The 26,306-nt window shown below is 52.8% G+C and overlaps 1 protein-coding gene across 3 annotated transcripts in view; it reads right to left on the bottom strand.

The window, feature by feature from the left end:
* Positions 1-1,552: 1,552 nt before the first annotated feature.
* Galnt10 (polypeptide N-acetylgalactosaminyltransferase 10) overlaps positions 1,553-26,306 on the bottom strand; it is a 147,730-nt gene continuing 122,976 nt past the window's right edge. For all 3 annotated transcript variants that reach the window (XM_042284034.2, XM_042284036.2, XM_076542384.1), the window contains exons 6-12: positions 23,141-23,324; positions 21,195-21,312; positions 13,920-14,027; positions 10,447-10,668; positions 9,352-9,468; positions 5,869-6,018; positions 1,553-4,696 (exon numbers count right to left, since the gene is read on the bottom strand). In XM_042284034.2, coding sequence (XP_042139968.1) covers positions 4,538-4,696; positions 5,869-6,018; positions 9,352-9,468; positions 10,447-10,668; positions 13,920-14,027; positions 21,195-21,312; positions 23,141-23,324 — 1,058 coding nt within the window. In that variant the 3' untranslated portion in view covers positions 1,553-4,537. The remainder of the gene's footprint in view (positions 4,697-5,868; positions 6,019-9,351; positions 9,469-10,446; positions 10,669-13,919; positions 14,028-21,194; positions 21,313-23,140; positions 23,325-26,306) is intronic.

Genomic DNA, 26,306 nt, shown 5'->3' with positions numbered 1-26,306 from the left:
GAACTTTATCTGAGTATCTTTAAAAAAAAAAAAATCCCCCCAAAAAACAAACCTTAAACTTATTTAGCCGGGCGGTGGTGGTGCACGCCTTTAATCCCAGCACTTGGGAGGCAGAGGCAGGTGGATCTCTGTGAGTTCAAGGCCAGCCTGGGCTACAGAGTGAGATCCAGGAAAGGCACCAAAGCTACACAGAGAAACCCTGTCTCAAAAAACCAAAAAAAAAAAAAAAAAAAAAAAAGAAAAGAAAAACAATTTTTTATTTATCTATTAATTAATGTGGATGAGTGTTTTGCCTACACATATATCTGTGCACCATGTGCATGCCTGGTACCTGTGGAGGCCAGAAGAGGACCTTGGATCCTTTGGAACTAGAGTTACAAACAACTGAGAGCTATCATGTGGGTCCTGGGAACCCAGGTCCTCTGCAAGAACAGCAGATACTCTAACCATTGAGCATCTCTCCAGCCCCTTAAAAAAAAACAAACCTTTTTTTTTTTTTTTTTTTTTTTTTTTTTGGTTTCTCAAGACAGGGTTTCTTTGTATAATCACTCTGGCTGTCCTGGAACTCATTTAGTAGACCAGGCTGGTCTCGAACTCAGCGATCCACCTGCTTCTGCCTCCTGAGTGTTGGGATTAAAGGCACATGCTACTACCACTTGCCCGCTAAAAAACTTTTTAAAAACAGAATCAATTTTATTCCATGAGTGTTTTTGCCTGTATATGCATGTGCACCTTGGGTAGGGCTTGGTTCCAGTGGAATTCAGACGAGAAAGTCTCAGATCTCCTGGAACTAGAGTTAAGGATGGCTGTGAACCATTATGTGGGTGCTGGGAACTGAGCCTGAGTCCTCTGTGAGAGCAGCCAGTGCTCTTAACCACTGAGTCATCTCTCCAACTCTGAGTGTGCACCTTTAAAAAGACGGTCACTCTTTCTTCTACCTGCTTTTTGGGTCAGAATTCTCATTCCCGGTACTGAGCTATGGTCCTGGTCTAAACGATGGTCCATAGCTCCCTCTGGTGGTTGCTGAAGGACAACACCAGTCACTTCAGTGTGAAATAAAGGCCCAGTGAGGGTCGGAGTTGCACATATGGAGGATGTTCTAGTCATGGTTCTGCAGATGCCAAATAATCCAGAAACACTTCCATAAACCAGTTATTTGTGGTTAATGGGTAAGTTCAGCTTGTTCCTGTCATGGCCCTTGGGACTCCCTCCCTTCAGGTCTAATCTAGAAGACTCTGAGTGTGTTCAACCCTGTGCTTCTCCATACCCAATCCCCTTTCTGTCTCGTGGCTTTTGCAGGGACTGCCCTCAGCCCTCTCCTTGTTTTGGTCTTCCAGCTCTGCAGGGCACTTCCTGATGGCTTCACCCCAGGTTCTAAGACATCCTGGCTAGCTCTCCTCAATGATTTGCACCTACAATCACCCTTGCTTTGGTCTGCCTTCCCCTCGATTAGTTTCAGCACCCTGCAGGGCATCTGGATGCTGGGCAGGTGATCGGTGCTCGGAGGACATAGCAGGAAAGGCAGGTGACGTAGGGACATAGCAGAAGCCGCTTTAGACAAAGTCTGGAGGTTTATTGAACAATCGCAACTGAACATGGTAAAGTCGTCCTTCACAAGGCTTACTCTCCCAGGCAGGAGGGATGGTGGATGCTCTTGGGCTTTCTCCGTGGAATCCCTGTCTCACCTCCCAGCTTCCCTGCCTGCAGCTTCCCCTGGGGACCCAGCCAGTGGAACATGTTAAAATCCCGAAGCTCAGGACCACTCTCACGCAATGGTGATGGCAGGGCCCTGGCTCAGCATCAGCCTTGAACCAAAATATGACTCGGCTTTGTCGTAGGAAGCATCAGGGGCAAGGGTTGATGCGCTCAGGGGTGGAACGGCACTCTGCACTCTCTGTCTCTTTTACACGGCCAGTCTTTAGAAAACTACAGACACAAGGCTGAGCGCACACTGCCTACTCTGTCAGAACCAGGGACGGCTGAGGCGAAGAGCCTGCAGCTCTCAGCTCCTCACAGGAACAAGCGAGACAGGAAGGAGGGGGCACCACGAGGCTGACTTTGGAAATCCACTATGCCCGCCGCCCAGGAGAGCAGCCTCAAGAGAAGGTCTATCATTCCCGGCTGCTTTCAAAGCCGGAAGCTATGGCTGGCAGGAGAGGGTAAGACGGCTTGCCACACAAAGGCCTTAGCATCACCACAGCAAGGACATCGCCTTCCAAAATGTTTCTGGAATCTTCTGGGCTGAGGGGTTGTGAGGGAGGCTGCCTTTCTAACCACATCTTGTTTTGTGATCTCGGCCTCTGAATAAAGCTTTGGAGGAAAAGAGGCCAGCCGCCTGGCATGTCACTTGGCCAGTGGCATGTCCACGGTCCTTCTGCCTGTGCAGACTGTCAGCTGAGTGGAAACCTGACCCTTGGAGACAAGGATTTCCACACCTGACATCAGAACAAGGTGGAAATGAAGCATTTGCAGTCAGCCACCAGACCAACCTAGTCCTTCCTATGGCATACCTCCTCAAGTCTTATGCCCCAAGATCAGAGCTCAGCAGTCCCACACGCTGAGGTGAGCTCAGAGGAAGTGGCCGCCCCACCCGAGAAGGGGGATGAGAACCAGATGAGTATGGAATGGAGTGAGCGAGACTGAGGATGGCTTGTGGCTGCCCTGCCCGAAACCATCTGCTTGGCTTGACATCACCTGGAAATCCAGCTGGTCATCTCGCCCCTGAGAGTGAGGGACAGGCACAGCACTTCTGGGGATCGGCATGTCCCCCTACAAAGGGCTGCCAGGTCCCTAGAAGCTGCGGGCTCCTAGAGCCATCCTGTCCCAGGGAGGGCTCTTGCATCCGTAGGCAGTTGCCCCTGCCGTGTGGGCCTCTGGGTCTCAGGTTCTGCCTTGAGCCTAGCACCTCCTGCTTGAGTCAGAAGGAAACACACACACACTCTGCTCATAGGACCTGCACAGGTGCCTCTCCTCCACCCACCCATTTGTCTGTCTGGCAAGGCACTAGGAAGTGGTTCAAGTTTAGGGGATCGGCTGCTCGGTTGCATTTTCTCTTTATAAAAGGCACAGTTTTTATTGTCACGAGGCCACACTGCTCTCTGAGGACTCGACTCCCCTTGACTGTAACCCCCACCCCCACTTGATTCTAGACCCCCCCATCCACCCCCATCTGGATTCCTTCCTAGCTGGCCACTTGTAAGGTAGGATGTTCATCTGGAAAAGGACACCAGGAATCCACAAGTGAGCTGTGACCACCCAGGAGCTGCATGGAGGAGGCTCAACACCAGCCACACCTGGCCAAGCTGGGGGGGCTTGCTGACCTCAGTACCAGAATCTCTCCAGCGGAGTTCTGTCCCCAGGACCACGTATCAGTTACTTCACTGGTAAGTAACACGATCCAGTGACCCAATCCTCGGAGGGTGAGTTTTTGTTTGCGACCCCCCTGGGACCCTGACATGGGGCTAGGGGTGATCTGGTCAGGGGACACTAGCTTATGAGGACCTCGCTGTTAACGAGGCTGCAGCTGTGATGGTCAGGCATTGGGTTGTACCAAAGCCTCTGGTCCCCCACTGCCTCTACCCCTAGGGCCACACGTGGGCTTGGGTCAGGGGTTGCCTGGTACTTGGCTGCTTGCACTGTATGCCCACGCACCCCATGGCTCATCTTGGCTTTTGACAGAACCACAGTACTTTTCAGAAACTCCGGGGTTCTGTGAGGTTAGGACCGCAATGGCCATAATCTGGGGGGATGCTGCTTTCCCCCAGGGGATTCTAGAAGTGAGCACCTCACAGCACCCCATTCCTCTCTGAGGCAGGGAGCTGCCAAGGAGAGATACAGAGAAAGGGCTTTGGAAGCATGGGTTGGGAGCTGTTCAGGCAGGAGGTCTACTCGGCCAGCTGAACTAGCCCTGAAAACCTGGTACCCAGAGAGCCCTAAAGCTAGAATGGGCATCTGAAACACCCAGAGAGCCAGGGGAGGCATCCTTTACATCCATCCGGCTGCAGAGTAAGGGGGGGGGGACCCTTGCCTGGTTGCTGGCCAGGGCGAGTTATGGAACACTCTGAGGCCCCACTGGGCTCTCCCTGCCCTGGGCCAACACAGGCAATATTGGCAGGCATCCCCGGCATGGGCAGACTGCCTTGCCAGCGGCTGGCACATAGGCTTAAAAGCGGCCCCGAGGCCAATACCGCCTTTCTTCCTAGGGCACTGTCATGTCTGGGAGCAGCCCGAGAGCTGGGCAACCTCATAGGACTAATTTCCTGGCCTGAGGCTGCCCACAGGTATGCCAAACACTTAGAGGACATGTTGGCAGGCTGAGGAACTCTGCGCTAACGTAAGCGGGCTCTGGCTTCTTGTAGAGCCGTTTGTCTGGGCTGTTCTCCCTCTGGCCGCACCACACAAGTGCTTCAAGAACCCTCCGCCCCAAGCCATTTGGCCCAGCACCCTGGTGCCCACAGATCCCCTTCTCCCACGGGAGGAGGAAGGTGTGCAAGCTCTCCATAGCAACCCGAGGGGCTTGCTGAGGAGGTCTGAGGCCTCAGTGTCTGTTGAACTTCTCTAAGACCGTCGAGTTGGTATGTTCGAAGAGCCACTGCTGGGTGAGGGAGGCGGGGTTGCAGGCGTTCATGAAGATCCTGCGGTCGCTTTCACTGCAGTCCATGCAGCTGCCGCTCACAGGGTGGTACAGGGTCTTGTCCTACAAAACAGGGCGGCTGTCAGGCGGGGGTGCGGGTGGGGGTGGGGGGCACAGCCGCCATGACAGCAACGAGGACGCAGGAAGTGGACCTGACGGGTGCTCACATCCTGCTGGCCCTGCTCTTGGCCAGCATCTCCTGTTTCCTTGTGATGAACGCTCCTCTAAGTGGGACCTTCAACACCGCCTGCTTCCAATCTCGATGCCACTCTGTCCCTGCTGTATGGCTTGGCTGCTTCCTTCTCTCTGTCTCTCTCTCTGTCTCTCTCTGTCTCTCTCTGTCTCTCTCTGTCTCTCTCTGTCTCTCTCTCTCTCTCTCTCTCTCTCTCTCTCTCTCTCTCTCTCTCTGAGACAGTCTTACTATGTAGCTCTGGCTGACCTGGAACTTGTTATGTAGACCAGGCTGGTCTCATCTCACTGAGATCGGCCTGCCTCTGTCTCCACAGTGCTGAAATTAAGATGTGCATCACCACACCCTGGCTTGGCTTTTCTCTCTCCCTCCTCCCCTCTCTCTCCCTCTTTTCTTTCTTTCTTTCTTTCTTTCTTTCTTTCTTTCTTTCTTTCTTTCTTTCTTTCTTTTTCTTTCTTTCTTTCTTTCTTTCTTTCTCTCTCTCTCTCTCTCTCTCTCTCTCTCTCTCTCTCTCTCTCTCTCTCTCTCTCTCCCCTCCCTCCCTCCCTCCCTCCCTCCCTCCCTCCCTCCCTCCCTCCCTCCCTCCCTCCCTCCCTCCTTCCTTCCTTCCTTCCTTCCTTCCTTCCTTCCTTCCTTCCTTCCTTCCTTCTTGAGACAGGGTTTCTTTATGTAGCCTTGGCTGTCCTAGAACAAGCTCTGTAGACCAGGCTGGCCTTGACCTCTCAGAAATCCACCTGCCTCTGCCTCCCGAGTGCTGGGACTAAAGATGTGCATGAGCTGCCACCACCGCCTGGTGGCTTTCTTGTTAAAATGCATGAATCTGGGTTTCTGCTCTTTCTCAGGGCTAGATTAACAGCAGAGAGGATGAGTGGGCGGGATCTGCAGGGAGAAGCAGGAGGCACTGCCAACCTAAGACATCCTCACAAGCAAGTGGTCTGCTCCCCTCCCACACCGCTCCTACCTTGCGGTATTTCCACACTCCCCCCTCCCACACCGCTCCCACCTTGCGGTATTTCCCCCCTCCCCCCTCCCACACCGCTCCCACCTTGCGGTATTTCCACAGCTGGTTGCCCTTCATGCTGTGGCAGTCATAGAGGGTGACTGGGCTAGTGTGGGAGACAGCGTCGAAGCAGAGCTTCTTGGTGTGCTGAGGGTCTCCGGGCCGGATGTCCTCCCTCCAGGTGAAGGTGAAGACCTGCATGCATAGGGACATCGGTAGAGAGGGAGCAAGCACTGAGAATGTCCCTCTTTGCTTACTAGCTTGTCTTTTGAGATGGAGTCTACTGTCCAGGGATAATCTTGAACTCCTGCTCTTCCTGCCTCCAGCTCCCAGGTACTGAAATTACAGGATTTGCTACCATGCCTGGCTTGCTTGATATTTATTTATTTATTTATTTATTTATTTATTTATTTATTTATTTATTTATTTATTTATTTATTTATTTATTACTATTGTTGAAACAGGCTTCTACTCTGTAGCCCAGGCTGACTCTGAACTCTGTGAACTCCTGCTTCAACCTCCTGAGTGCTGGCATTACAAGCATGCACTGAAATGGTGGGCTTTTGCTTCGTTTTGAGTTAGAAAAAATTAAGTTCCAGGGTCCTAAAAAGAGTTTGTTGACTCTATCTCCTGTCCTAATAAGCCAGCCTTAACTTTAAGCGGAGATTTACTTTTATTTATTATGTGTATGAGTGTGTCTGTGCATGTGAGTGCAGTGCCTGCAAAGACCAGAAGAGGGCGCTAGAGCCTCTGGAGCTGGAGTTATAGAGGGTTGTGAGCTGCCCAGTGTGGCTGCTGGGAAACGAACCCGGGTCTTCTGTAAGAACAGTACGTTCTTTTAACTGCTGAGCCATCTCACCATCTCTCCATCCCCTAGCCATTCAGCGTTAAAAGGCATCAACTCCCAGCCAATCCTATCGCCTTCCTGCTGCTCCTACTGCGTTCTCAAGTGCACCCAGACAAGGTAGTAAGTCAGAAGCTTCAGCAAGCGCCACTCTAATGAGGGGAAGTCTCCCCAGGGACCTTGGTGCCACTAGACACCCAGTGGACTTCCCATTCTGGATGAAGATCCAAGCTGGACCCACTTCCTGAATTTAGCTTATTAGTGCTCTCCCAATCTCCCAACCCCAACACCTTTCCACAGCTTTACTAAGCGCCGATACTCTGTCCACAGTGAAAGTGCACAGCTGGCGTGCTCCGACTGCCTAAAGCCATCCCAAAGATAACAAGCCTGCCCCTCTCCAGGGTCCCTGTGCTCCCTGGCCCAGTCTCCCGCCAGTCCCCTCATGGTGTCCCCAGGCCACCAGAGATCTGCTTTCTCTTACTAGAGATTCAGTTGCAACTTCTAGAATTCTCTAAAACTGGACTCACAGTATGTCCTCCCCCTTTGTCTGTCTGCCTTTCTTTCTTTCTTTTTAACTTGATCTCACTGTGGTCACTCTGGCTGCCAGCACATTTACCAACATCTCGCTCCCTGACGTTACTGTCCTGTCTGCCTTTTGAGATGTCTGGGCTGGCTCCAGATTTTGGTTTAAAAAGCAGGCCACTAGGACCATTTGTGTGCAAGTCTTTGGCTACATAGTGGGGTTCCAGGCCAGCCAGGGCTACACACTGAGAAGCCCCTAGAAGGCTGGAATTGTGCTGAATTTACCCAGCAGCTTGGAAAGGACAGCCAGCAGTGGCCAAACTTCATTTATTCACGCCTCTGATTTCTGACAGCAGGGTTTGCCGAGTGCAGGGCTCAGGTGTCTCCCGAATTTTGTTAGAAGCCCAAGTAGTTAACGCTATTTATACTTTACTACATTTGTGTTTGTTTGTTTGTTTTTTCGAGACATGGTTTCTCTGTGTAGCTTCAGAGCTTGTCCTGGATCTCACTCTGTAGACCAGGCTGGCCTCGAACTCACAGAGATCTGCCTGACTCTGCCTCTGAGTGCTGGCATCAAAGATGTGCGCCACCACGCCCGGCGTGTGTTTTTAATTTCTGTCAGCATGAAAACAAATGCCAACAGAAGCCTGCAAGGATGCAGGGCCAGGAGCTCTGCTACCCTGGGGAGGAATTCAAGTGAGTGCAGCCCCTGTGAAAATCGGTGTGGCGGGCCTCAAACACGAAAACCAGCCTACTATACGTGACCCAGCTCTCCTCGGAGGCATCTATGCCAGCACATTAAAGAGAGACCTGCTGTTACTTTCTTACTGAAGCAAGGTCTCACATTGCACAGGCTGGCCTTGATCTCCCACCTCCTCTCAGCCTCCAGAGTGCTGGGATTAATTACAGGCGTGTGCCACCAGGGTCAGTTATGGGGTGTGAGGATTAAATCCAGGGCTTTGCACATGCTAGGCAGGCACTCTTGTAGCTGAGCACTTGTTTCCCAGTGTTTTTTGTTTAAATTTATATTTATAGGCTGGGCGTGGTGCTCGCCTTTAATTCCAGCACTCAGGAGGCAAAAAGGCAGGAGAATCTCTGATTTTAGGGCTGATCTGGTCTAGATAGCAAGTTCCATGACAGCCAGGGCTATATTATTATTATTTTGATTTTTCAAGACAAGATTTCTCTTGGCTGTCCTGGAACTCACTTGGTAGCCCAGGCTGGCCTCGAACTCACAGAGATCTGCCTGTCTCTGCCTCCTGAGTGCTGGGATTAAAGGCGTGGGGACTACCACAGCCTGCCAAAACAATGATTTTAGTACTCTCTCTCTTTCTCTCTCTGTGTGTTGTATGTGCTATGGCATGAGCGTGTTGGTCAGGGGAAACTTTTGGGATGTGGCTCTCACCTTCTACCCTGAGCTCTGGGGACTGAACTCAGGTTTTTAGCTTGCAAGGCAAGCATGCACCTTTACCAGCTGGGCCACCTCACCCGACAGCCCCGTTTAGTGATTTTAGAAGCCGAGGAAGACAGATGCAGGGCAGGCAGCGCATGTCGCCTTCCAAGGCAGTGTCCTCTATGAGCCATTACCCTGTGGAAAGGTCCTCAAGAGAGCTGGCTAGAGGCTGGTGTCACGCTCTTGAATCTGCAGAACCATGAGAACTGAAAGCTAAATCAACCTCCATGCTTTATAAAGCACTCAGAACATGACACTCAGCTATAGTAACAGAAACCAGAGCAAACGGGGCTAGGGAGATTGCTCAGTGGTTAAGGGCACTGACTGCTCATTCAGAGGACCCGGGGTTCAAATCTCAGCACCCACATCACAGCTCACACTGGCCTGTAACTCCAGTTTCAGGGGACCTGACATCAATGCATATAAAATAATGATAATGATAATGATAATAATAATAATAAACGCGCGCGCACGCACACACACACACACACACACACACACACACACACACACTACTAAAATGAGCTAAAAGTTGCCTATTGGTTACAGGCATGAGGGTGGGAATTTATAGGACAGTCCAGATGAACAGTGGTATCTGTCATATGCAGGAATTCCCTACTCCCTTCCCATGGTGCTCTGGGAGCTCCGAGACTCATCCTCTGGTTGACAAATGTGTGAAGACCTGGGAGTCCCTTTGGGTGGCCCTTACCTGCATGCTGTTCCAGGCAGCCTCCCCACGGCCCCGAATGCAGGTCTCAAGCCTCAGCGGGGAGCCCAAAGTGCCATGCTTGGTGTCTGTGCACAGCCCTGTGCCCACGTTGCGAATCTGAGGGCAAAAATGAAGAGCAACCACTGAGGCACCTCAAGGTGTCCACTGGGCCCTGCTGGGTGGTGAGGAGACTGGGGCAGAAATCCAAGACAGGCTGAACTCTGAACTTCCTTAGAAGGGCTTGCCCCAGGCTGCTGGAGGGCCTCCTGACTGTGATGGACAGGATCCCAGGAGCTCCCGAGTGACAATCTTCCTGAAGTCTGGGAAGGTGAGGAGGAAGGAGGGAGGCCCAAGTCCTCCTATGGCCTCACACTGACAGCATCCCACCCAGCAGATCCAGGATCCAATTTGACCCCCATTCCAGGGGCCTGAGGGGCAGGTGTCCGGCAGGGAACAGTGTCTTGGAAGCTATTCGAGAAGGATGCAGTATCTTTGCCATCTAGAATTATCCTTTAGGGCAAGGGAATGGCACGGGGAAGCAGGAGGTCTCCCCAGCCCACTCCAAAGAAATGAAGGCTGGAGGGTCAGGTGGGAGCTCTGGGCTGCAGATTTGCTCAGGGCACACACAGCACCAAGAGGCAAGGTAGCGACAGCTGAGTTAGTCTCAAATGCGTTCCCGAGGTCGTGGTGAGAAATCCTGTAGTCCACGGGAGGGCGAGATGGAGATGCGGACATTACAACTCAACCCTAACCTCTACACTCTTAGTCTGCATTTCCAATGGGCTCCATGGGCTGGGAACATGGTTCACTTGAAGAGCACGGCTTGGAATGTGCAAGGTCCTGGGTTCCCGTCCCCAGCATTGCAAGCCAAAGAGTGCAAACCCAGCAGTGTCTCACAGTCAAAAGGTGAAATGGGTGCTGACCCAGTTTAAATTTTCAGAACACTCAACAGTACAATAAAACACAAACAGAAATAAAAAGTCAGCCCCATCAACACAGGGTCCAAGAGAGAGAGAGAAGAAGGGACGGGGACATTTAGGCTTTACTGGGCACATTTTCTTGGTGTCTGTGGCCAGTCTCTCCATCCACACTCACCTCCCCCCACGCCGCGGCTGGGGGCTCCACAGGTGGGTAGAACTTGGGCAGGTCCCAGGCAATCTTGGTCATAAACCACTTGAAGCTCTTGCAGTTGAGGGAGCTTCGGAGCTTTTTCTGGGCCACGACATCCCCAGCTGAGAGGTGGCGGTACTCCGGTCTGCGCTGGTATATGTACTCTGCATACTCATCCATCCACACCTCTGCCACTCGCTTCAGGTTCTGGAAAGGAAGGTAGGTGGAAGGGTCAGGCTTGCTGAGGAGCCCAGGCCAGCCCAGAGCCATCCTGCTAGCCCTTACACCTTATTTTTTGAGACAGGGTCTCTCACTGAGCCTGGAGCTGGGCTGGTAACCAGCAACCCCCCAGCTACCCTGTCTCTTTCCCTGGTTTGGGTTTGGTTATAGATGTTGGGTTATAGGTGGCTGTTTATGTGGGTGCTGGGATCCAAACTCAGGTCCTCACATCAGCACACTGAGCACTTACGAAGTTGCTTCTCCAGCTCTTAACAGCCATTTTGAGTTGGGTTTCTGTCACTTTCAACCAACAGTTCTGGCCAAATTCCACGCCCAGAAGGTTTAATCCTGCCAGCAGGTGAGATTTCTCAAGATCCTCAGAGGCTTGAGAGTTGTTTTTTGTGTTTGTTTTTTTTTTTTTAAATAAAGCCCTGGGACAGCCAACTACAAGACAACAACCAATGGGAACTGGAGGCAGTCCTGGGCAGAGCAATTTGGAGACAGGAAGACTAAGATCTTGTGTGTCGATCATGTGAAAACCCTGTATTCCTGCAGTGTACCCCACTCAGAACGTAAGAGCACAGGTTAGAGGAAGCTGCTGCTTGCAAACCTCTCCCTTCAAACCCAGGCTTCCTTCAAGGGCTAGGACCCGCTTCCCCCTCCCTCAAGACTTCCCCCTCCCTCAAGACACACATGGAACTGGATGGGCTTGAGGTTAATCTGAATTTCCCTCTGAAGTGTCGCAGTTATTGACGCCTGTGTGTAAAGGTTTGCTTTAGGAGCAGACAGCATGGCGGGGCTGCTGGACAAATGTTTAAGTGTTTTCTGGTGGAGATAATTGAGTTCTGCAGACCAGATGGTCTCAAGGCATGGTGGCATAAAACAGCCAGGGCCTATGTAAATGAGGGAGCGTGGCCATGCACCAATAAAACTTTATGACGTCAATCACCATTTGATTTTCAAGTGTCACAACCTGGTGTCCTAAGTTCTTGGGGCCTCCCCTCCAGTTGCTTAAAATCGTGAAAACCATTCTTAGCTCTTAACCCAAGCCAAAAGTCACCTTCTCCTGAGCACAGGGAGGCACAGTGACACCAAAGAGGCCCTGCATGGGAACACTACCCTGTGGCAGGACTCTGTGCTCATCCCAGAGGCAGCCAGGTCTCCTTGCAGCCTCTGACCCCACTGGAAAGAGAGCTAGCTCCGTTGGGTGCCTGTGCAGCAAAGGCTGGGCCTGGTGGATGTGGAAGGCCCCAGAGTCTGCACATCAGGAACCATCTAGAACATGGGAACTCTTCTCTTTCCCTGGCCTGCCTGCTAAGGCCTGTCCCCTCCACCTGCTGCAGGACTGCTTTTCTTACGTACCAGTTCCAGTGACAGCCCTGTGCAGCAAGACCGAGTGTTTGTTCTAGAGGCAGATGTGCCACTAAGAGAGCATGCTGGCTCTCTCAGGGCCCTGAGAACCTCTAAATGCCATTCAGGAGGCAAGTGCCCTAGAAGCCTGTGAATTTGATTGCCAAAAGCAGCGAGCCAACTTTTTTTTTTTTTTTTTTTTTTTTTTTTGAAGACAGGATCTCGATTATGAAGCCTGGGGTGGTTTTGAACTCTCCACCCCCCTTGTCTCAGGTTCTGGAATGCTGGGAAGACCAAACACATTGCACCTGACCTGCAACTAAATGATGGCAGTGAGCTGCAGTTCCGGTGGGCACAGGCACCTCACATGCAGCCGCACAGGGGACAGCTGGGCTTACAGAGAAGAGGTGGGATGGGCCCCTGGGGTTGGCTCATGCCAGACGCAGGGCCTGACTCAGGACAGATGGCCAAAGACGTTAGACGTCTGGGCGGGATTCAGATGAGACACAGAAGCACACTGTCCAGCCCCAGATGTTAACGGGGATGCGGCCACTAACACCTGTGAGGACAGTCACAGCTGCTGTTTAGGGCACAGATGCAGGCGTCTGTCAGCAGGAGGTGGAGTTTTCCTTTCCTCTCTCCCTCCCGGAAGTGGAGATCAGAACCCAGGGAGAAGGGAGGTCAGTGTGCACTACTCTGCAGGGTGCCTGGCTGGGATGCAGGGGTTTTTTTTGGTGTCACTGCAGCCCCCCAGCACCCTGATGTTCATCTCTGGTTTAGAAAAGGATGCAGTGGGGCAGGTCCTGGGTCCTGCTCGGGGGTCACTGTCCCCATGCTCCTGGTAGCCTCCAAGAGCGGCAGTCTCGGGCTTATGAAAAGACGTTGGCTCTGTTCTCCTGTTTGGCATCCTGCAGGGGAGGCCGAGGGCATCTGGGAAGATTTCCACCTCTTGGACTTTATCTGGAACCCAACTCCCCTGCTAAGGGGCTGTCCATAGAGCAGCGGGCTTGGCGGCTGTCATTGGAGATTCTCACCACTAGAGGGCTCTGCCACCCTGCCTCCCAGGCCATGTTCTGGCTCAGCAGTGCTTGAAGCCGAGGAAATGACTCTCTGGCAAAGCCTGGAAAAGCAGAGGGTTGGGAACCCAGGCAGCAGGTCCCCCAATGTTTCTTTGCTGGGGTGTGGCTGCACTCTGGCCTTTCTAGTATTGCAAATGGCGTTGTGTCTTTTCATCCCCCACCCCCAGGCACCTCCTTCACTTATTTTTGAGGTCACCCTTATTTTTTATTTTATTTTTTTTAATTTCCCCAGTAAAAGAATGATCATCTCCCAAATCTTTTGCTAATGATTACCCCTTGCAGTCAGTGGTCAATTTAGTTCAATCCCTGATACGGTTTTCAGGTCAACAAAACAGTTTGACACGTTTCGGGGGTGGGTGGGTGAAGAAGAGAGCCATTTATTTATTATGACATCTACCCCCAAGCTTTTCAACAGTGATGATAAGAGCATCATCATGCCTGCTTGACATGTTTCTTTAAATCACCCCTGGTCTAGCTTTGCATCTCTGTAAGCTCTACCACAGGTGGCCCTCCTGTGAAATGACCAGTTCACTCCACTTAACACACCAGTTTCCCGTCTTTCTGCACCCCTGGGCAATGATGAGTTGGTGAAAATCAACTCCAGTTCAGCAAAGCTCCAGGCGGAGCCTCAGAGGAGTCCGGCAATCCTCCCCCGGCCCACAGCCTCCACGTAGTCAAGCCGGGCTATATGTAAGTTCCTTTCAGTTGGATTTAACTTGGACATCATCTATCAGTCACTTAGCCTGGGAGCCCAGGGTGTCTCCACGCTACCACAGGCTACCCCAGTTCCCCGGAAAGCCACCGCCTTACCCGGGCCAGGCTGACTCCAGCGGGGACCTTGTAGGGCACATACTTCCTGTAGATGTGGCCCACCCTGGAACAGGGGATGTCCTCCATGCGGCCCCCACACATCCACACCTGCAGGGCGAGAAGGGAGGACGAAGGTGACGCCTCGATCCTTATGACTCCATCCTCTCAAACGCCAGCACACAGTCCGCGTGGTTTCCTCAAGTCCTGAACTCAAAACGGTGCAGAAAAAGACCTCAAAGGCTACAGAAAGAGCTGCTGGCCATGGCTGCCGGGCGCTGTGCAGAACCCACGGCAGACGCTGGGGTGCACAGGAAGTTAAGTGTCCAGGCTAGACCAGAAACCCATGGGCCAATAGGTGGCCCATCAGGTAAGAATGCACCTACTGTCAAGCCTTGGGTTCTGCATGGAGGAAGGGGAGAAGCGACTCCCCCGAGTTGTCCTCTGACCTCCATATGTGTGCCACAGCACCCCCCCCCCCAAATTCATTAGTAAAAATAAATCAGATAGACGGGGCCCCTCAACATTCCCATGTGAATGAGGTGGTAATGGGTGCCAGTGAGGGAAGAGGCATTTTCTTTAGTGGTGTAGCCAACTGGTAAGGTGTCCATGGTCCCGTGAATAAGACTAATTGAGCTCGCTGGTTCACGTGCCCACAGACATGAAAGGGGACAGGCTGGGAAGAAGCAGGGGATCGGGGTGGGGAGGAGGCTACCACACTGCCCTCAGCAGCTGGGACGGTCTGATTCAGGAGCTACTAAAGCGATGAGAACAAGAAGCACGCAAAGGCTCACGGGTAGGCATGGATACTGCCACCATGGACGCCAGAGGTTTGGAGTCCAATGGGGTGTGAGGGAAGGGAAGGCACGGGCCCCTGTCAGGGTGTGGCTGGACAGGATATCTTCATACGTTCACTTTTACAAAGCTGGCTCCGTTCATGGGATGGGGTAGGTGCAGTCTTGGGCAGATACTACAGTCCAGAATCGAGGCCACGGTGGCTTTGGGCATGGAGGGTCCTAGCTGCCTCTGGGACATTAGCCATGTTCTCACGTTCCGTCTCCTGTGGCTTGAGAGACTGGCATGGGACACTGATGATGCATGCTCTGTGCAGCGCCCTTGCTGGGGGCGCACAGGGGGCTGGGCTTCATGTCCTAATCCAGTCAGGGCTCCCAAAGGGTCCTGGGTCTCACTGCCACCTGTCAAGATGGACGCAGGCTGTCCCCTGTGCCATTGCCCACGGTGGGAGGTGTCTGAGGCTGCAGTTAGCAGGCAGGCAAGGCAGTTCTGCTCTGACGGTGGGGAAGAGGGAAACCCTGGCTTAGTCAATCGAACAGAATGCTGGTCTCAAGATAATGGGCTCCGGATGCTAGATTAACGTCAAGGCCAAGCCAAGAAGTTTATTTTTAAAGCAGGAGATATCGATCAGCCGCCAGCCTGCTTGACATGTTTGATTGATGCCAGGCCGAGATGCCTGCCCATTGCCAGGCCACCCTCTGCCTTTCTGAGAGAGGGGTGGTGCCAAGCTGGTAGGGACTACTTGCCTACCCTGGTTTTGACCATCTCCTGTGATGTGAGCATTAGCCAAAGCTGCCCCCAGCCCTGCTGGCTGGGGGCCCTTCCACTGTTCCAACAGAACAAGTGAAATCTTTTTGCTGGGACCTCCAAGTCCTCTGGCCTTGGCCACACTGGCCACCAGTCAGACAGAACCAGGGTGACCTTGCTCTGCTGGAAGGACTGAGGCATCCAAGATGTTCCCAGGGCATAGGATGTCCTAAACTCACAGAGGATCTGGCTGGGTTCCCTCCACGGGTTCCTGTCCAGGATGGAGGTGCTGGTGGCTGATTCAGAGGGGAGTTCTCTTGAGGCTAACGCTGCGGCTGACTGCTGACTCCACTTGGATTACCCAAGATGCGTCTCCCACAGGTCACCGGCATGAGAGGGTTCCCTGTGGCTGTCTTCTCCCCTCTCCCCTCTCCCCTCGTGTCCCCCTCTCCCACAGCTCCCCCCTCTGCCTGGAGAACTCCTAGTACCCTGAACTCTGCTGCCTCCCTACCCTCCCTGCAGGGCCCCACCTGATACCTCCAAGGGGCTAACTGACTCACAGCAGGGACACACACTTCCTCTTCATTGCTTCTCTCTCTCTCTCTCTCTCTCTCTCATAATTTAATTTTATTTTATGTGCATTGGTGCGAGGGTGTCAGATTCCCCTGGAACTGGAGTTATAGACAGTTGTGATTTGCCATGTGGGTGCTGGGAATTGAACCCGGGTCCTCTGGAGGAACGGCCAGTGCTCTTAACCGCTGAGCCATCTCTCCAGCCCCTTCATTGCTTTTTTTTTTTTTTTTCTCAAATGCAACATAATTATGTGCACAGATGCATCTCAGCTGTGATCCTCCTGCAGTGGTCATGGGCGTCTCTGCCTGTCGGCACTCTTCCTCTGTGTGGAGGACTGTCCTACTCACTCCTCCTGGGGGCCAGTGACCAGGCCAGCCAGCTTCAGCCCCCAGCCTTGCTGGCTGAGGCCTCAGGTCCTTCTGTTTGAGAAAGTGTCTCATGTGCTTGTGTTCTTAGCCAGGAGAGCAGCCACTGGCTGAAATGGAAGGCCTTCCTCCCATCTTTCTCTGGATGCAGGCTGCCTTCTTTTTTGCACTGGGAGACATGAGGCTCGAGAGAGTCACTATCATGGTCTCCATCACCTCTGCCTTGTGACAAACATCTCTCCACTGGAGAGACAGCTTCCTCAAACCAGGGGTTGCCCCTTTCTGGGACAGAAAGCCAGAGACTCAGGTTGGCGTCCGGAGTTGTACTGGGCCATGGCAACCGTGGCCGGTCCAAGGCCCAGCCTGGCTCTGCTCTTAGCCAATCACATTGCAGTTCCAGGCCTTCCTTCCCTCACAAGTCAATGCAGCTTCACGTGGGGACACTAAGATCCAGCTGTAGTCAAGTCCCTCTCCAGCCACCACCCGCTGGCTCCAGGAGGGCCAGGGCTGCAGCTGGCCCTGGGGCAGACTCACAGCCGTCAGGCTAAGGACCCTCAAGGCGCTTCCTATAGGTTCCCACAGGCTGCTGGGGAGCTGTAGGAGACAGCCCTGGAGAGGGAGCCATAGTAGACTGAGCAAGTGGACCCGGAGTGGGGGAGGGTCCCTACCAGGGAACTGTCAGTCCCTCAAGCTTGGCCTTTACATTGTTTTCCGTCTGGGCTACTGGTAGAAGGGTCCCATTGAATGATGGGGTCAGAGGGGAACGGGGAGGCATAGAGAGAAGAGGTGGTGTGTGTGTGTGTGTGTGTGTGTGTGTGTGTGTGTGTGTGTGTGTGTGTGTGCTGAGCTACAGAACCCAGTACTTAACCAGCTTCAAGAGCTGACAAGATGCCACGCTCCAAGCAGGGGACTCTGACACAATGACCTCTGGGAGACAGAAGGCTGTTGAGGACAGGAGTAGCAGAAAGAAGGGGTCAGTGACCATTCCAAACATTTCAGACTGCAACTTTTATTTTGAGGCAAAGTCTCATGCAGCCCAAGCTAACCTTGAACTCCTGATTCTCCTGCTTCCTAGTGCTTAGGATCACAGGCAATGCACCACCAAGCTAGGTTATGTTGGGGATCGAACCTAGAGCCTTGCACATGTTGGGCAATCACTCTCTACCAAGTGAGCTACATCTCCAGCTCCTTGCTTTTTTTCCCTTTCCTTTACTTTTCCTTTGCTTCTTTTCTTCCATATATACTGTATATATATATATTACAGTATTCTGCCTGCATGTGCCCTTGCAGGCCAGAAGAGGGCACCAGATCTCACTACAATGGTTGTGAGTCACTATGTGGTTACTGGGAATTGAACTCAGGTCCTCCAGAAGAGCAATCAGTGCTCTTAACCACTGAGTCACCTCTTCAGCCCGCTTCTTTTCTTTCAACACAGGGAAGTTAATTATGTAGCCCAACTTAGCCTTTGACTCACCACACCCCTCCTGCCTCAGCCTCTGAGTGCTGGGATTACAGTTGGGTGCCACCATGTCCAACCAATTCATCAATGGTGGCACAGATTTAATTATTCACTTATTCTGTGGCAGGAGCTCACACTTGCTGAGAAAGTCCTGTAACACCGAGCTACGTCTTCAGCCCTGGAATGGGTCTGGTTGGGGTTCTTCCATGAGGAGAAACAGGCCTGGCGTGGAATCAGAGCTGGATTATTAATCTGTTAGGCCCAATGGCACAGAGAGATCCGTCATAACTTCTGGAAGTACACTTTGTGTCTTTCAGGCTAGCGTCTTTTCTGTCACTATGAAGGATGGGGTCTCAGTAAAGGGAATCTGGCCCTTGGGAGAGGCCAAGCCCTGGCCGACACAGAACCCTGTGTTCAAAGAGACACCACAGCAGATGGACAGGCCTGCCTCGGGCCTGGAACACAGGCAGGACAGGTGGGCTGTCGCTGGCTGGCCGGGAGAGAGAGAGTTGAAGGAAGAATGCCCCCCTCCCCAGACCCGCTCATTACATCAGCTCATTTCCCCCAGAGAGTGCCCGACATAATTGGATCAGATGGGATTGCAGCCAGCCTCCTTCCTGACACTCCAATGTGGCTTCATTACCGAGTCTTTTGTAAATAAACCGAGTGGAGGAAAAAAAAAATCAACCCAACAAAACCACCGTTTGTTCTGCCGCTGTGGTTGCCTGATGAGTGACATTACATGGGTCTTTGAAACACAGGGAACAAAATGAAATCTTTTTGGGTTCAGAGATCCCTTTGTCAATAACTCTCCACTGTTCTCCACGGCAGCAGCTTTTTTTGGATGAGTTGCCGGGGGACCCGGAAGCGGCTCTGGCCAGTGACACAGCTGCTCCGGGTCACATAGCTCTAGCCACAGATAGGCATGCAGCATCCTCCATGCCAGGCGGCCCTTCAGGTGCTGGGGAAGCGGCAGTGAGTGAGACACAAAAGCATCCAGGATCTACTGCGGTTGATTACCTAGCAACCCTTCACAGTTCGGATGGGTTTCTTTCTGGGGACAAACCTGGAAGACTACTACGTCATCAATCGATGTTGGGTGGACCGATCCGTGACTTCACTGCACCCATGGAATGTAGCGTTTGTCTAACTAGATGACATGGGCTAGGGAGACTGACTGACCCCACAGACAAGACCTCTGTGCTACAACTCACAAAACCTGGACTCAAGGCAGACATCATCGCTTATTAAACTATGTGATGAGCTTAGATACAGCCTGAGGGAGCATGTCCACTGGGGGATGGGGGTGGGGCCACCAACAGGCCAAGGGCATCTGGGGAGAGAGACTCATAGGCTATTTATTTTTCCTTTAAAAAACTATTTATTTTCGTTTTAAAAAGTTACGTATGTGTCCGAGTGTGGGTTTGTACATGAGAGAGTCAGTACCTGCAGAGGCCACAAGGGGGTGTCTGATCCTTTGGAGCTGGCGTTAGGAGAGAAGGGTTATGGGCTGCCCAAGGTGAATGCTGGGTTTTGAACTCGGATCCTCTGCAGGAGCAGTGCTCTCACCCACCCAGCCACATCTCGGGTCCCTTATTTGCTACTTCTGACTGCGTTCTACTCACTGAGAGCCCAAGGAACAGCCAAGTAAAACAGGCACGACCCCAGGAAGAGGCAAAACCGGAAGCGAGGGTGAGGAAGCGCAACTGATATTTTTAGGCTCGTTTTCCTCTCAGTTGGTTTTTTTTTTTTTCTCAATAGGCTAATACAGGGACTTTGGATCTGGCAAGCTTGGGGTCCGGCCCTGGTGGCCCCGTCGCTGCAGACTGAGTATTCTGAGTCCTACTTGCCCCCATGAGGCGGGTCTCACAGTGGCATCGCCCTCACAGGTGGCTGCGAGGATTATACAGTCCGACACATGGGAAGGGCTGGCGTGGCATCCTGTTAGCTCCAACAGAGCTGGAGGTGAGCTGTTACAGGGCACGTGCCCCAACTTAGTTGGTGGCAATTATTTTTGCTAGATACTCTTGGGCGTTACCCCTTGATACCAACATTAGTTTTATCTGGGAGGCTGGTCCTCTCAAAGGGCAGAGCACCAAAGACCTGGAGGTTAACAGAGACACAGACGGCTTTATCATGGCAGAGAAATGTTTGGGCGGAATTCTAGGAAGCTGTTTGTACTCCCCAGGTCTGAACTGTGCAGCCAGTTCTGTAGATGATACCGACATCTTGATAGCAATAACGTTCTTTAGGACTCTTACTAACTAGCTCCTAGCAAGCATGGTCTCATTAATTCTCAACAACACTGAGAGCCACATAACCACTAGCCTCGTTTTATGGAAGCTGAAATTAAGGCTCAGTGAGGGGAGACATCCCGGTCCAAGACCACATAGCTGCTGCCGGAAGTCAGAACTAGGACCTGACTCGGACCACCCAGCCCTGAGGTCCCTCACCAGCGTTTGCCATCAGACCACTGCACTGAAGTATGATGCTCAAACCAGTAATGGCGCTGGTTGTCCCTCCTGGGTTGGGTACTTGTCAGTCACAGGGGCTGGTTATGGTTATGTGGGATGCCGGTTTGTGTCTGTGTGTGAGTGTGTGTGCATGCACACATGTGCATATGAATGCCACAGCACGTATATAGAGGGCAACTTGTGGGAAAGGGTTCTCTCTGTCCACCGTGCGGGTTCTGGGGGTGGAACTCGGGTCACCTGGCTTTGCAGTGAGTGTCTTTACTCCTCAGCCATCTCCCCAGCCCTTGATACTGGTCCTGACGGACCACACGAGTATAGGATAAGCTATTCTTTCCCTCACAGGGGCAGAGCTGCCTTCTCCTGGGGCCCAGATACAGAGGAGAATGTACACTCCTATTACTAGTGGTAAACTAGTTGCTTAACTAGTAACTCCTTCACAGTCACTGTCAGGCAGCTTGCTGGCTCCAGGCTGACCCAGAGGCGACAGTAAATATTGACGGACGTCGTCTTTAGCAAATGTCTGTCAGCTACTAATCTCTGGCTGTGGTCCAGGCTCTGTGCTAAGCACTGTCTAGTCTTCTCAATTAACTGTCCCAGGCCCTGGGCTCGTGTGTGCGTGTGTGTGTGCGTGTGTGTGTGTGTGCGCGTGTGTGTGTGTGTGTGTGTGTGCGCGCGTGCGTGCGTGCGTGCGCGCGTGCGTGCGGTGTGTGTGTGTGTGTGTGTGTGTGTGTGTGTGTGTGTAAGCTTGAAGGTCGCTTCCACCCTCCTACTGCCCCCTACCTCAGGGAGTGGCTAGCCAGCTCCCGACTCCTCCACCCTGGGAGCAGAGAAGCCACAGCAGCTGCACGTGGGAGAGCAGACTCACCTTGAAGGAGATCTCATACTGCTCCCCTCCCCAGATCTCCAAGCCAGGGTCATATCCGCCCAGCTCCCAGAACCACTTCCGGTCCACAGCAAACAGCCCTCCAGCCATCACGGGTGACCTGTCAGAGAAGGGGCGTGGTCTGAGGACACGTGGTCAGAAGCCCTGCTTCCTAGCCAACGGTGTCCCCAGAAACTCAGCTTGTCTGCTGGGGACTCCAAGGCCTCAGGGGTGGGGACCTGACCACTGTATTCTAACCTAACGGATCCCCAGTCCCTTGATGGGATTAACACCTGAGGGTGTCTGGGAAGTGACATTTGTGGCACCAGATCTCACAGCTGCAGCACAGACATCTGTCACCAGCCTTCCCCTTAGCTGCGGGGGTCTGAACCAGATGTCTTCAGCATGAATGTGCAGCAGAACCTTCCAGAGAGACTGAAAAAAAATAACACAGCTTGCTGGGACCTCGCCCGGCCTATGGAAGCAGCAGCCTCTGGGCCAGGGCCGAGGCATCTGCTTTGGAGCTGGCTCCTTTGAGGGTTCTCCGTGACTGAGCTCAGCCGACGCTCACTCGCTCGGCTGTGCTGTCCACAGACGCCAGCTCAATCCTCCCAGTTACTCCGGGAGGAAGGATGAACTCCACTCATTCATTCATTCATTGGTTTATCACTGAATGCCACTCGCGAGGCAGGTACTGGAGGGACCAGGAGACAAACCACCGTCCTTCGGGGGACAGCAGTGTGGCAGAGCAGTCACCTCAGCCCAGAGGGACCCGGGAGACAGATGGAGGATGGGACAGGCCTCTGGGGACTACAGGCAAGAACACTAAGGAAGAGAAAGACTGTGTCTGCTTCTGGTCCTGGGAGTGAGGGGGCAGGGAGAGGGGATAAGGAAGGATGCTCAGAGGAAAAGGTGCTGAGGAGGTTTGCTGAGGGAAAACACCTCAGGGGAGAAGGGAGCTACACCAGGCAAGGCACGGACACTCAGAGGGGTGAGGGAGTGAGGGTGTGACTGACGTGACAGGTTCCAGAGGACACCACGGTGCCTCACACAGGGCAGCACCCAGCAGAAGCTGCCCAACGTCTGCTGTGTGTGAAAACCTATCGGGATGGATGCCTGTGCCCCGGTCTGAGGGTAGAAAAATCCAAACCTCCAAACCAACGTGCTGGGGGGGGGGGGGCCTTCACGCCCCCCGCTTGGCTCCAGGACTCACGGCAGAGATGGTCGTGACAGATGTGACAAGGTGGACTGACCATGTGCCTCCTGAGCCTTCTTTGTGGCAGGTGGAGGGGACCTTCGTACAAGGGGGGGGACGCCTGGGACGTTAACTGAGGGCACAACACACCACAGCCTGTCCTGCAAGTACTCCGGTATCCTTCCCACCTCGGCCTTCCAAGCGGGTGGAGCCCACCGTTGCCACCCCGACTTTACCCCTGCAAACGGCAGCGGTCCCTGGTTAACTCGTGGGAGGCTTCTGAGCTACCGGCTGTTCACGGCTAGCTTCTGACCCTGCCTCTAAGCCACGGGTTCAAATCGCTGACCATCCACCCGGCTTCCCTCATGAATGAGCTGTGGTGATACAGTAGGCAAGGGTCAGTGGGCTGCATGAGACCCTGTTTAAGAAAAGACACACACACACACACACACACACACACACAGCCTCTGCTCTCGATTCCTGCTGTGTTACCGAGGCGATATCACCCCTGGGTGGCTTAGGATTTGCTGCTGCAAAGAGAGGTGCTGTACGTGGGGGACAGCCGAGATTTGGGATGAAGTGTGGGGTGTGAGAGAATTAGATAATTTTAGCGGTTAGAGAATTGGTGCTCAGTTCTGAGTGGGCTCAGGACCGTGGACCCTCTGCTCTGGACATGAGGAGAAGTGAAGACGCCCAGTGCTTTGGGAGGGGCCCTGGGTCACTGCCACTAGGAGCCTAGGCCAGTGGTACTTACTCAAATGGGTCACTGGGGTCAGCCTTCTGCAGCTCTGGAGGGATGGGGATCCGCTTGTAATACATCTCCCAGTCGAAGGCACCCCGCATGGCGTCCCCGGCCTGTGTCTCATACCGGAAGTCATCGTGGTCGATGACGTCGATCATTGGGCACACGATGGTCTTTCGGTTCCGAGCAATGCGGTCTGAGGTGGTGGAGAGATGCCAGTTAGTGGATGCGGCAGTGGAGGGCAGCTCCTGTCTATAGGGCACTTACCGTGAACAGTTCCCGGGATGATCATCTTTAACAGCTGCGTAGGAGCCACAGAGAGGAAGAACATTGCAGGGTTTGTTTGTGTGTTTTTTCCCTTACACAGGGTCTCACGTAGCCCAGGCTGGCCTGGAACTCACTATGTAGCTAAGGATGACCTGGGAAATGATTCTCTTGACTCTACTTCAATTTACGATGTAGCCAAGGCTGGCCTTGAAGTCCTCCTTCTCCCAAGTGCTGGGATCACAGGCATGTGCTTGGAGTCCGCAGGCTTTTGTAAGAAGGACTATGGCTTCCTTCCAGACCCAGTACCACAGGAGGCACTTCCTCAGACAACAACTCCAAGCCCTAGGGTCTCTTCTGTGAGATCGGGTGGGAGGGTCTGCCTCAGAGGTTGTTAAAAGGCTTGGATAACACAGTATTTGAAAATTTCAAATTATGGGGCTGTGGATGTATGGCTCTGCTGTTGGCATACACTAATTTTCTTCTATGAGGACCCCTATTCTGGCTTGCCTCACTTCTTGTTGCAAAATCCTGATCGTGACTCACGGCCAAAAGCAGCCAGGTCCCCTAGTGTCCGTCTGTCTGTCCCAACTGCTCATGGGCACCCACGGCTGTGATCAGCAGTAAGACAATTCGGCTTGAGTTTTTAAACAGCCTAAGCTATGCAAAAGGGAGCAGACATCCCTTGGGTTCTGGGTCGCCAAGCCAGAAGGTATGCAGGCAGAGAGTGCCACCCCATGGAATGCTATAGGTTGAGTGATTCAAGACAGCAAATGGGGTCTTGACCCAGTCTATGTCACGGTCCCTTTCAAACGTGGGAGGAGCTGACTGATTCACTCTGCCCAGTCTACAAACAGGATTCCAGTGCTGGTTTGATCTACCCTCTATTGTTCCCACAGAAAGCTCTGTCTGCTTCGAGGGGACCACTGTGGGGTCAATGATCTGCTACGAGGGGCAGATGGGCTATGCCGGGGAGCTTGCTGCTCGGGGGAGGAGGGGGTCAAGGTTCATGTTCAAGACTTGCAATGTGGGCCCTGGAGGGCTAGAGAAGGGCAGGGCCCACATTTCATCAAGCCATACAGCACTTCTCCCAAAACACTGTGCCTGTTTTCTAATCTGAAGGCATGGCCTAAGTAGGTGGGAAGATGAGTGGTGAAATTGTGTGTGTGTGTGTGTGTGTGTGTGTGTGTGTGTGTGTGCGCGCGCGCGCGCGTGCATACATGCATGCAAGCCTGGAGAACAGTGACCATTAACCTCACTTCACGAGACAGCAGATTCTGTTCGGGCCAAATGATGTCAGGATGCATGGTTTAGTCCCACTACGTGTGCAGGTGTGTACTAGATTGAGATGGCCACCGCAGTTCCAACTGTGACACGTGGTTTAAACGGTTGCAGAGGCTGGAGATGTACCTTAGTGGTAGAGCATTTGTCTAGCATGCAAGAGCCTCAACATACACACATACACACATACACACACACATTCACACACACACACAGATTTACACACACAGATTCACACACACACAGATTCACACACACACAGATTCATACACACACACAGATTCATACACATACACACACAGATTTACACACACACACACACACACACACACACACACACACACACACACACACACAGAAATGCCACTTGCAGCATATATCCCCAAATGGACAGTAGTATGATTAGTGCTAGATGCACTTGGGGTAAGTTTCACCCCCACATTGTTCTCCTGACCCGCTGAGTCAGAATCCCTGGCACATGGCTTGGATCTGCCTGTGGGCAAGCTCCCTTGGGTGGGAACGCGTCTTCATGATGCTTAGGGGCCTTGAGGGAAAGATCTAGAGAAGGGCCCCTATCCTAATTATTTAAGACCTCTGAGGTGACTTCACTTCCGTAGATGCTTGGGGCCAAGGATGTCTGACAGCTGACCCTGCTGGATGGCAGTGGCCCGTGTCATTGAACTTGTTTAGGAACTGGACACCAGGTTTACATCCTGATGTCACCCCTTCATAGTGCAGCTTTGGACATGGCTGGCTGATGTCTTGGAGTTTTGGTTTCTTTGTTGACCACAGGAGGATGAAATGCCCTACCCCCAGGGTCTCTGAAGACTGACATGCCAGTATTCCCTATTTTTCCATGACTGTGACAGATACCGCACGACACTCACAGGAGCCATTATGAGCTTGAGTACCCCTGTCCCTTCTGTCACAAGCAAAAATGTAGGTAAGAATGCCGAGCCTGCCTGCTGGACTGTGTAAGTCACATCCAAGTACAGACTTGGCCTAAACTCAGAGGGACTCTCAAGGCCTCGGGGATGAGGATAATGATGAAGAAAAAGGAGGTGATGACTCCGAGCAGGTTTCCCACCGGGCTGAGTCCTCAGGCTCCGTGTCTAACCATTAATGAGGGCAGAGCCAGCCGAGCTAGGAGGTGTTAATGGATTCACAGACAAAAGCCACGCTGGGATCCACATGGAGATTCTTGTGTTTCTACTCGAGGGGGGGCGGCGAGTGAGAGGGGATGTGTCTTCCTTCTGCCGAGGACGAAAACAGCCCTCATCCATTTCCATAGAAACAGAGTTAAGGGCTGTTTAGACAAGCTCGACTCAGCGGTCCACCACTTCATTCTCACGAAAGGACCCTCCACACGGCTGCTCCTCTTGGACTGCAAATGTGCTGGACGCTGAGGCCCAGGCCTTTTCGTTCTCTCCTTCGGTAATGAAAGGCAGGTGTAGGCCATTGCTTGGTTTAATTAAATACACAATTTGCCAGAAATTATGGTCTTTCTCTCAGCCTCCTGAGATCCTGGGCCCAACTGTCAGAAGTGCGCGATCCAGTAAGTTCTCCGTGATGTGCTCAGGAAAACAAGAACAGCTGGGTCGTCCTGGGGGGCTGTATGGGGCTGGCTTTCAGT

The sequence above is a fragment of the Peromyscus maniculatus genome, chromosome 8 (genome assembly GCF_049852395.1).
Source record: "Peromyscus maniculatus bairdii isolate BWxNUB_F1_BW_parent chromosome 8, HU_Pman_BW_mat_3.1, whole genome shotgun sequence".
Taxonomy (NCBI): domain Eukaryota; kingdom Metazoa; phylum Chordata; class Mammalia; order Rodentia; family Cricetidae; genus Peromyscus; species Peromyscus maniculatus.
The sequence above is the reverse complement of the archived record's forward strand: the minus strand, read 5'-3'. Positions and strand labels throughout refer to the sequence as shown.